General features: G+C 37.9%; 1 protein-coding gene across 1 annotated transcript in view; it reads left to right on the top strand.

Annotated features, from left to right (window-relative positions):
* The window catches only part of LOC106882818 (xylosyltransferase 1), an 11,977-nt gene extending 1,062 nt beyond the window's left edge, over positions 1–10,915 (top strand). Inside the window, exons 2-8 of the mRNA XM_052973936.2 lie at positions 441–643; positions 1,518–1,598; positions 2,241–2,457; positions 3,620–3,796; positions 4,968–5,073; positions 6,943–7,280; positions 7,719–10,915. Coding sequence (XP_052829896.2) covers positions 441–643; positions 1,518–1,598; positions 2,241–2,457; positions 3,620–3,796; positions 4,968–5,073; positions 6,943–7,280; positions 7,719–8,387 — 1,791 coding nt within the window. The 3' untranslated portion in view covers positions 8,388–10,915. The remainder of the gene's footprint in view (positions 1–440; positions 644–1,517; positions 1,599–2,240; positions 2,458–3,619; positions 3,797–4,967; positions 5,074–6,942; positions 7,281–7,718) is intronic.
* Positions 10,916–12,500: the final 1,585 nt, after the last annotated feature.

The raw sequence follows: 12,500 nt of genomic DNA, 5'->3' as shown, positions 1-12,500 counted from the left end.
ACATGTGGTCGAGTATTGTCTTGCAAGAGAATTGGCCTGTCTCTATTGACCAATCTCAGTTATTTTTAATTGCAAGTTCACTCACCATTTCATCCAATTGGTTGATGTACCCACCCACTGTAATTGACATACCAGGTCTCATGAAGCTGTAGCAGATGATACCTGCGCGGGACCACCAAATAGACACCCATAGCACCAATAGCTTTTTTGATGAATATTCTTTTTTGGATTGTACTTTGGTACTTTGTCTCTATCCAACCACTGTGCAGAATGCTTGCTATTGTTGAAAAGAATCCATTTTTCATCACACGTAACAATACGATTCAAAAATGGTTTGCTGTTATGCCGTGACAGTAAAGAACAGCAAGTTTCAAGACAGTGTATCATTTGATGCTCATTCAGCTTTGTCTTAACCATTTTATTCTGTTACATTTTCACAGCGTCAAGATTTTCTGCAGAGAGAGATGTTGCAGTTGGCCAAACGGTTCCCGAATATGTATGTTACCCACAACCGGTTACCCACGATCTGGGGTGGTGCTAGTTTATTACAGGCCCACCTGAACATAATGACGGAGTTACTTGCAAAGACCAACTGGAAGTGGGACTATTACGTGAACCTCAGTGAATCAGATTACCCTATCAAGTTAGTCTTTTCGTTTCATTTAATGTTTAGCCTTTTTTTTTTTAATAATTTCTCTTTTGTAACTTCTTTAATGATCATCATCATTGTCATAACCATCTTCATCACCAACATCATAACTATCATCATCGTCATCATTATCATTGTTGTTGTCATTGACATCATCATCAGTGTAACCATTATCATCATCATCTTCATCAGTTCAACTATCATGACAGCCTTTCTAAGGCAGAAATTGGGAGCCAAGCAGTTGCTGCTTCTGACCTTGCTATATTGATGTGGACAAACCTACCCAGAAGAACATTGGGGTGGATCTATTGGAACTTCAACCCTAGCCAGTGTAGTGACATTCTACCAGACCACCTGGTGCCAAGGGAGGCTCAATTGGAATTCCACCCTTAGCCAGTAACATTCAACAGAACCACCTAGCAGCAACAGAGCTGGACATACCCATCTCTTAGCCTCTCGACAATATACTTTGAGTAGATTGTCTGCCACACTGAAATTTCTGTTACAGTTATTCCAATTATATAATTTTAGAAAATTACTATTTTTAAATCTCACAACTTGAGATATTCAGCAACAGTACTTTGTAGTAAAGATTGTTTACCAACATAACATGGCAGTCCTGGTTTAGGACTAATGTTGCTGTAATTTAGCCCCAGGAGACATCATCTCCAGCTGGCTATACAACACGATCTGTGTCCTTATACTTTCGAAAATAATTTTATATCACATCTAGCTTCTTTATTTTTTTTTTTTTTCAGTTGCCTTTAATAATTTCATCAACTCTACTTACATGTTATGTATTATATTTTCCCCTCTTTAACCTGTGTTTGTTTCTTCTATATAGTTTGTTTTTTTTTGCCTAATCTAGGAAACTGGAAGAACTTGTGGCCTTTTTAACCAAATACAAAACATACAATTTTCTAAAGACACATGGCAGAGATACACCAAGGTGAGTAAGCCTGCCTCTAATTATCCGAATTAACCAAAGAGTTTTTATGCCTTTGTATGATCGAGATCTTCCTCAGGTAGGTATCGGCTATTTTTATGAAACTTCACATCAATTGGTCTATTGGCCTGGGCTTTGGTCAACCCAGAGCTGAGTAGAACACAGTCGTGACTGTCACATTACACTACTGCACAACAGCCTATACAACATGTCCTGACTCTCATATTATATCCTAAAAAGCATATTATGGCTACCACACTAAAGCCCACATGTGTTCTAACTCCACCAATATTACTGTCATCATTGACTCAACACTGACCACAATCACCACTACTACTATCACTGCTACAGCCATCAACACCACAACAACCACTGTCACCACCATCACCAACACTACTACCAAGACTGCCGACATCACAACCACCACCATCACTACTACCATCATTACCATCATCACAGCCACTACTACCACCATCGCCACCACTACCATCACAATCAGCACCACCACCGCCACCATCGCCACCATCCTCACAGCCATTACTACCACCATCGACACCACCCCACTGCCACCATCAACACAACCACTTCCACTACTACCATCACCACAACAAAACCAGTATCACACTTCTGACTATAATCTTTCAGGTTTATTCAAAAACAAGGTTTGGACCAGACGTTCTTCGAATGCGAGAATCACTTGTGGCGTGTTGGGCCACGGAACATTCCAGAAGGTATCCGGGTTGACGGAGGAAGCGACTGGATCGGCATTCATCGGAACTTCTGCGAATATATCATTAAATCTGAAGACGAACTTGTCCTGGGATTGAAACGGGTCTATGAATTTACGCTTCTACCTGCCGAGGTAAGTTAGTGTTCCTGCTCCTGGGACCCTGAAGTAGTTTTATAAGAATTTTTTTCTTTTTGTGGATGATTGATCTACTAGAAACAACAGTTAAATGCACCATGAATCATACTCTCCTCCTTCTGCATCTTCTCATTATTTTTATCGTTATTATTAAGGCAACGAGCTGGCAGAATCGTTAGCATAAAGTGCTTATCAGTATTTCTTCTAACTCCTTACATTATCAGTTCAAGTATCACCAAGGTCACCTTGCCTTTCGTCCTTCAGGGGTCGAGTACTAAGGTTGATATAATTGATTAGCCCCTCCCCCAAAAATTTCAGACCTTGTGCTTATAGTAGAAAGAATTAATATTATTCCAATTATCAATCTAAATTTTAGAGATGAAGCTTCTTTTTTTTATTTTTAATTAATATTTGGTAGAATAGGTAAACTGGGGACCAGAAATGCCTTACAAGTATTGAGTTACATCTCTTTACATTCATCATCATCATCATCAGCTGCAACAGCAATCATTTAACGTCAGCTTTCCATGCTGGCATGGGTTGGATGTTTTGACTGGAGCTGGTAAGGCCAGGGGCCACACCAGGCTCCATTGTCTGTTCTGGAATGGATTTTCTATGGCTGGATGCCTTTCCTAATGCCAACCACTCCATAGAGTGTACTGGGTGCTTTTAATGTGACACTCACATCGATGCTTTTTATGTGGCATTAGCACTGGTATCGATTCTGCAGTGGTGGGCAGGTCTTCTCGAGTACAGCAATGAGCCAGATATCTCAGTCCTTGGTCATCTTCTTCATAAGGCTCAGTGTCTTGAGATCAGCCTTCAATACTTCATACCATGTTTTCCTGGGTCTCCCTCTTCCACAAGCTCCATCCACTTTAAGCGATCAGCACTTCTTTATGCAACTGTCTATGCTGGGGACCAATTCGACATTTCATCCTTCCAAGGGGTTGATAAACTGTAAGCACCAGTGATATACTGGGTCAATATAATCGATTGCGTCCACCCCCTCTCCCACCCATTCCTACCTACATTGGAGACCAATGTTAACACTAGCCCTGAAAATGACATTAAAGGTCCACAGAAATGATAACAAAAACTATTCTCTAGAATCTTGGACTTTGGCATTAACCTTTTCGTCTGTTTGTTTCCATTTCAGTCATTTTTCCACACAGTATTACAGAACAGTAAGTTCTGTGGAATGTTTGTTGACAACAACCTTAGAATCACCAACTGGCGCCGGAAGCTTGGCTGTAAATGTCAGTATAAACACATTGTGGATTGGTGTGGCTGTTCACCAAATGTCTTTAAATCTGCTGATCTACATCGGCTGATGGTAAGCATGCGATATATACATATATATATAGAGAAGACTGTTTGTGTGCTTGTGCATCTGTGTATGTTTATGTATGTGTGTGGCCATCTGTGTCTATGTGTGTGTATCTGAGTGTGTGTGTCTGTGTGTGTAGGTATTTTGTGTAGTTCACTGGGGATTTATCGCTCCACCAAAACACACCAACACACACATATTGACAGACACACAAATACATATACACACACACAATAAAATATACACATTTGCACCTCATCTATAAAGTCTTAACTACCATACTACACCCCCATACAACGTCCCATTTACAACACTATGCCCAACACAACTTGTCCTAACTACCACTCTACACTCTCACACAATGTCCTATTTACTACTACACACCCAACAGAACTTGTCCTATCTTCCACTTTGCATTCCCCACACAACATTTTCTGACTGGAATGAGATTAAAATCTGTAAACACTGATCTAAGCACATACGGCTGTTCACCTACACAAATGAAGATCTATCAATATACTGCGGTAGTCTGAGGAACATCTACACCTGTGGTTCCTAACCTGTGGTCAGCGGACCCCTGGTGTTCCATAAAGGTAGTACTGAGGGTCCATGAACTAAATTCAAAATTTCATACATATACATATATGCATAAGGATAAGCATATCAAAAGGGGACTGTGGAAAAACTCATTTAAATAAAAGGGTTGGGAACCACTGATCTACACAGATATACATCTATATTGATTTGAACCCACACAGGTGTGGATCTAATTTGTACCCACTTTAACTTTTCCTCATTTCACCTTTGCATCGAAAAATACCTTAGGAATGAGTACCCAGGTTTGAAATTTCCCCAAGACACCTGATGAAGGCTGGAGAGTATATCAGCCGAAACGTTGTGTTAACAACAAACAAGATGAAGACAAATATCCATCAAATGTAAATAATGTACATAATTCCTCATCTCTTAAATATAGAACAGTATTGTCTGTATACATGTGTGACTAAATACCTGTGATCATGTAGTGAACATTAGCGCACATATTAGACTAAACACTTGTGCGCATGTTGAATGTGGAACTAAACACCTTCAACCTGTGTATCTGTTGGACTAAACCCCCAGCATATCTAGTTGTTGAATTGAGCACTTTTACAATTCTTTTGTTTTGATATTGCAGAACATGGATGAAAAACCAATTTTCTTTGCTCGGAAGTTTGAACCAGTGGTTAACCAGGACATAATCAACAGTGTGGACACGTATCTATTTGGATACAGTAACCAAGGTATGTGAGAGGTCGGGGTGTGGCCAGTTGGGTGTTTGAGGGTGGGTACTACAGTATGATTGGTGAGGCATGCATACAGTGAAACAGCTTGATAGATATGGTTAGTTTATATATAACGTTGGATCAACAGATGGAGAGATAAAGTCAGACAAACGCACACACACACATATATATAGATAGATAGAGAGAGAGAGAGAGAGAGAGAGAGAGAGAGAGATCCATATATGTAGATTTATGTAAATAGTTGTGGCTATGCAGGTAGACACAGTCATGGCAGTGTGGTTAGGAAATTTGTTTCTCAACCATATGGTCTTGGGTTCAGTCCCACTGCATGGCACCTTGGGCAGGAGTCTTCTGCTGTATCATCATATAATGTCAAGATAAGAAGATACACACACATCATCATCATCGTTTAATGTCCGCCTTCCATGCTGGCATGGGCTGGTCACTTTGACAGGAGCCTGCAGAAGATTTTTATTTCTGTTTTGGCAGGGTTTTTACGTCTGGATGCTCTTCCTAAAACCAATATATATATATATATATATATATATATAGAGAGAGAGAGAGAGAGAGAGAGAGAGAGGGGGGGGGCAAGCTGGCAGAATCGTTAGCACACCAGGCGAAATGCTTAGCAGTATTTCATTTGCCATTACTGTCTGAGTTCAAATTCCGCCAAGGTCGACTTTGCCTTTCATCCTTTCGGTGTCGATTAAATAAGTACCAGTTACACACTGGGGTCGATGTAATCGATTTAATCCCTTTGTCTTCCCTTGTTTGTCCCCTGTGGGCAATAAAGAAATATATATATATATATATATATAATTTCATTCACAATGCTTTGGTTGGCCCAGAGCTTAATAGAAGACAGTTAGCCAAGGGCTTAATTTTTTCAACTAAAGGCATAAGGTTTGTAATTTTGGAGGAGAGAGCTACTCAATTACATTGAAACCTTATGGTTGAGAAGCAAAGGTTGACTTGGTACTCACTTGTCACTGACAGGCAGATTAGCTGAGATTAATGTAGAATAAAGTGTTCTGTTTTTTAAATTAATTAGAGACACACAAAGCAGCAGTGAATGAAATATAGTTATGTGCAGTAATATTTAGCATCTTCATGTACACTTGGACATGAAAAGACAACACACTGCTCACGTTATCTTGATTGAAAGAAGAAATTCCTCTTAAAGACAATATAAACATAAACACATTATCTTACATGCGTTTTGACCAGTGGTGGCTCATGTATAGGGACTGCAACACCCCCTATTTCCACTCGATAACATTCGATATAATGAGTCCTTTTTTTCTTTAATTCTTTCCTTATACTTGTACATTATATAATCCTTAAGCTTAATGTCAGTAGTCATCCCCTAGTTTATGAAAAAAATACAAAAATCCTTGTATAGAACTGTGCGCTTCACAGTTCCAGTGATGCAGTGTTTGGCTGTTGTGTGCATGCTCACATGTTCAAGATAGGAAACTTCACACTAGAGAGAGAGAGCACTGCGTGAACCACAGTGCCAGGTGAAAGGTGGTGTTTCTTTTTGACTCAGCATGTATTGTGCTTAAAAATGTGTTTATATTCTTGAATGTGATAAAGTGTAGAATTAGAATATTATCCTGCTTTCAGTTTCAGTGTTGCTGAAAGATACAAACATAGACAAGCCTTCTCTCACTAGTGTTAGAGGGCCTGTACAAGGCTTTGCTCATTGCCCATCTTATGACTAACCCATTAAAGAAATAAAAATACATTGCTTCAGATGTTGCCTTCAAATGCCAGCATAGTCTAAGATTGTATTTCCTCATCTCCACCAACATTACCTCTATGTTATTATCAGGAAATAATTGTTTGTCTTTTATATATTTCCAGCTTTCCCTGGTTTCAACAGCTACTGGCAGAATGAGTACCATCATCTCGACAGAAATACCAAAGTTGACGATGCCTACCGCACATTCTTTCACTCATTCATCCGTCTCTCCCTGCGGCACCTCACCGACTCAAACAGGCGTTGTCGGTTACGCTTCATTGAACTGCTTGAAGTAAACATGTTTTTTGAAACGGACCATTTCCATGGCCTGCTAGTGAAGTTCACTGCTGAGCAGATGAGTTCAGGTAAAGTCTACACCCTGGAGACACAGCTGCATCCAAAGACCTTCTACATGATGTACAACACAGGCAACTTGGTGGGCCGTCTGCAAGGTCTCGAGGTAAGGACCACAGCTGTTTCTTAGTATTTGGGGGTTTGTTTTATACATCTGTACATTTGCATTTCCATTGGTGCAACAGCATGTCAGTCCAACCAGCCATCAATCCAGCCATCCCTCAGTCCAGTCAGTCATCAGTCCATCCATTCATCAATCAGTCCATCCATCTATCACTCCAACCATCTATCAGTCAATCCATTCATCAATCCAGCTATCCATGTCTCTATCCAGCCATCCATCAGTCAATTCACCAGTCAATCTATCCATCCATCCATCAGTCCAGCTATCCATTATTCAGTTCAACCACCCATCCATTCATCTATCAATCTCTCCAGGTGTTAATCCATTCATCTCGCCTACCATCAATCAATCCATCAAATTTTCTTAGTGTTTTCCCTCGTTGTTCTTGTTACTGATGATGTTTTTCCTTCTATATTCCAGGTTGGCACTGATTTTGACCCGAAAGAACTGATTTTCAGGAATTATGGTCAGCTGATGGGACCTTACAGCAACATTGCCTTACGTCATTCATGGGGTAATGGCAACGAGGTGGCTGTCTCAGTTGCCTGGATTGACCCTAGTAATACTGTTGCAGCATCCTTTGATATGAAAATCCCATCTGGTGTACATATTGGCTCACACAAACCCCAATTTAAAAAGCCTTTGCGCCCAGGTGTCTGGACTATAAAAGTTTTCCATGAATGGGAGACATTTGCTGAAGTGAAGTTTCTGATTCTCCCATTGAGTTTTTACCAAGAGAGACCCATCCTTGCCCCCGAGATCTATGCAACTCACAACGGACCCAAAGGACATTACCTCGAAAAAGACTTCGACTTCTCAGAGTTTCGGAAACCACTAAAAATCGAAAACATCACCGAAGCCGAAAACCAGGCGACCATCAATGGTCGCAAGGTCGGAAAAGATCTTGAGAGGTGGATCGACACATTAACTGCAGAATTTTGGCAGCTTCAGAACTTCTGTGCACACAAGGAGACAGTACCTTTATGTGGGGTACTCGAGAAATGTGAACACTCCACCTGGAGCTCCATGTCAACAGATACAAAGTCAACAATTACACTGGTCGATGAAAATACAGGATACCTTCGGTAGCTATCATTATTGTGAGGATAGTTCTGAGACATGGTACCCCTCTCCTCGATGAACATGTGTCGGTCACTGTATGGGACAAACTAAAAATAGAACCAACAGTGGCAGCAGAGAAAAGGGGGATATCATGTTCCCAGAATTGGGATCTATAATGATTCAATATTTGAATCTCAACTGTGCCATCCTAGTTTTTTTTTTTTTTTTTTTTTGTAATTCATTCTGTGTTTTTTTCTGTTTTTTTAAAAGGAATGATGCAAATTACAACCAAAAGTGGACAAATGCAAATTTGAAATTACTAAAAAAAAATGCAAATATTAATGATGAAAATGCTAATTATGAAATCATATTTTGGAGTATGGGGTGGGTGCAGATTGAAAAATACCATTTCATGTCATTTTTTTTTTTTTATTTTGTCATCTACCAAAATTACTTACAAAAAAAAATTATTGCAAACGAAAACTAAATCACCTAAACTGTCAGTTTTACTGGAAATACCCAATGGCTATTTGGTGGTAGTGTGTGTGTGTGTGTGTGCATGTATCTGCACATGTGCCAGTGCAGTTTTGGTGCTCTACATGCACACCTAATAAAAGGGATAGATATAACTGATATATTTATATTACCATATATGTAGCATATGTATGTGTGTCTCAGTATATATATGTGTGTGTATCTGTGGATGTATATCAGATATGTGTGTGTATATATGTAGATATATACATTTATATGTATATATATATATGTGTGTGTGTGTGTGTGTGTGTGTGTATAATTAATAGAAGCACTAGACAGTATTAGAATGAGTATATATGTAATGGATACTTATGAGCACAGGCCTTTCAGAAAGCACACATTGTGAAGGTAAATACATATATATTTACGAAAAGCACATGCTGGTAAGTTTAATCCAATCATATCATGTATATATATATTTTCTATATGTATGTATGTGTTTTATATCCTCATTTTGTATATATTTGTGTATGTATGTGTAAGGACAAACTAGAAATGTCCAGTTACATGAGCATAACATTACATTAAACCTAGGGTTAGCATTTGATCCAAACATCTTGCCATACTTGTAGTTTTGAGTTCAAACCTACCTAAACAGTCAGTATGTTATGCCCACCATCCAATCAAGGCTCTTCAACTCTTCCCCTTGGTCTGTTCACCAGACAAGAGGTTGCTCCTCCCTGTGCCCATTCAGTTGCAGAGTTTGTTGACAGGAGGAGCTGCTATGTCCATTTTGCTGCCCTTCTCTTTCCATCACTGTGCTTGAACTCAGCTGGTCTCAGTCAGTGTTACTTCGCCATTAAAAGGGTGACATTAACTAAAGGTAGCTGACTATAAATAGAACATGGCTCCGAAATAAGGTACTTAATGTGGCTCCTATGAGGTTACTTACTTGCTCTGCTAGAAAGAGCAGCTAAATGTCCATTTTACAGCCATGTCTTCAAAAAGCATTGGAGCAGAGTTGACTCTGTATATTTGAATATATAGTTATACATCCATCCATATGTATGCATCTGTATATATGTGTGTGTGTGTCTGTATACATGTATGTAAATGTGTGTGTGTATATATATATATATATCATCATTATCATCATCGTTTAACGTCCGCTTTCCATGCTAGCATATATATATATATATATATGTATATATATACATGAAGGCAAGATAGGGTGGTTCCTAAGTATTACTGAAAAGAGCAAAAACCAAAATATCTAACTTGTTTATGTAAAGAAAATCTGGTCACATGATTTGTAAGAAAGAGCCAGTGTGCTTGACCCATGGATTGCTGAGCTTATTCAGAAATGGGACCACTGGAGTGAAAAGTTTATCACTTTTGGAATCCAAATCAGTAAATTCTGACACATGATTGGAGTTGAGTGGTTTTAGTTCCATTCCTTACCATACATCCCATCTCTGTGTATGCATCTTGCCCATCTCTTTTTTTTTTCTGTGTGTGTGTGCGTGTGTGTGTGTGTGTGAACTTATATCTTGTTGTATTGGGAAGGTTGTTATACAGATAATAATAAACACATGCACAGGCTCAATATCACTTCTTCGCTGTTAGTCAATTGGTGAGATATTAATCAATTATTTGATTAATCCACTGGCTAACAAAGAAGTAATATTGAACCAGTGCATGTGTTTGTAATTATTTGCATAATGACCCTCCCAAACAAGATGTTTCAACACACAAATTTAAATCAAGAATCTTGCAAACAAAATACAAAATCCAAGTGTGTGCATATGTGTATATATATGTACATGTGTGTGTGTGTATATGTGTATATATATATATATTCTTGCATTCATACATACACACACATATAGCCACATGTGTTTCACATGTTCCTGTAAAGTATTTAACCCATTACTATTGATGTTATTTAATTGATTACCCAAAATATGATTTCAATCAATATCATTTTAATCAATCTTAGCCCATTGAAAGAGAGAAGACAGAAAACGAAAAGAAAAAAAAACAGCGCTGTCCCAAAGCAAACAACCAAGAAAAAAAAAGAGCCCTCAATATCCTTAACGTTGCTATCCCCACTTGAACATAAGAGGCAAGTGGTACTCCAAGACCAAGTAATAAGGACTTCTTCACTCAATCTGCCGTTCTAAGTCATTTGAGGGAAAGAATTCACTCAAATTTTGTTATTTTTATACCAACTTGTATATGCTTTTATGAATTTTTTTTTTCACAGTATGTGTGTGTGTTGTGTATATCTCTGTGTGTGTATGTGTGTGATTCTTTTGTATCCATATGTATGAGTATATGTATGTGAGAATATGTATGTATGTATATACACATACAAATGTATATATACGTGTGTGTCTATATATATATATACATATATACACACGTGTACATGTTTATATATATGTATAAATAATACAGAATGGGACAAGGATGCAAAACATCCAGACAGTTAGGTGATACAAGAACGGGACAAAAACATACAGATAGACGATACAAAGAAAACACGGAAATTGCAAGGATAATCTTGATCTCGATTGAAGAGAGAAAACTCCGAATGACCTGTCCGTGTTTTTTTGTATCGTCTATCTGGATGTTTTGTCCCTTTCTTGTATCACCTAACTGTCTGGATGTTTTGCGTTCTTGTCCCATTCTGTATTATTTATTTATATATATATATATATATATATATATATATATATATATATATATATATATATATATATATATATATATATATATATATATATATATATATATATATATATATATATATATATATATATATATATATATATATATATATATATATATATATATATATATAAGGTTGAGATATATTTACATATATGTATATATATATATATACACACACACACACATCATAGACATGATGTAAATATATGTAGATGTGTGTGTGTATATATATTTCATTGAATTGTGTGTGCCTCATATGCCTGAAAGAGTGTGTGTGTGTGTGCGTGCATGTGTCTGATTAATCCAGACTGAGGTTGTGTTTTCTCCCCACACACATACACACACACCACAATCAAACCTCTGCCTTCAACACCCCTCCTCCTCCCCTCATCACCCATTGATCTGCTGAAAGAAAAAAAAAATACTAACACCTCTCTAGCCGAGTACCTCCTCCCACCCTTGCAGAACCTCCTCCCACCTCTACCACTCATTTGTTATTCATCCTGTTGTTTTTATTGTTTATTTTTCACTTTTTCGTTAATATTCTCTCATTAACATTGTTTTTGTTGTCTTAGTGTAAAAGAAACGGCTTGATATCCACAAATGATACATTATATATATGTGTATGTATATATATGTGTGTGTGTAAAACACATATACATATATACTTGCACATTAATCATTCATTCATCTATTCTTTCCATGCTAACATGAATAGACAAAAAAATTGAAGTATTGTATTTTCTGCTCTGTTGCTACACACACACACACACACATTTATATATATATATATATATATATATATATATATATACACACACACACACACACACACACACACACACACACACACACACACACGCACGCACGCGCGCGGAACCACGTTAATAGCTTCGAAGTGAAATTTAGAATTTCTCGGTTTTCTGT

This window comes from Octopus bimaculoides, chromosome 16 (assembly GCF_046866305.1).
Source record: "Octopus bimaculoides isolate indiv1 chromosome 16, ASM4686630v1, whole genome shotgun sequence".
Classification (NCBI taxonomy): domain Eukaryota; kingdom Metazoa; phylum Mollusca; class Cephalopoda; order Octopoda; family Octopodidae; genus Octopus; species Octopus bimaculoides.
This window is presented reverse-complemented; position numbering and strand designations above follow the sequence as displayed.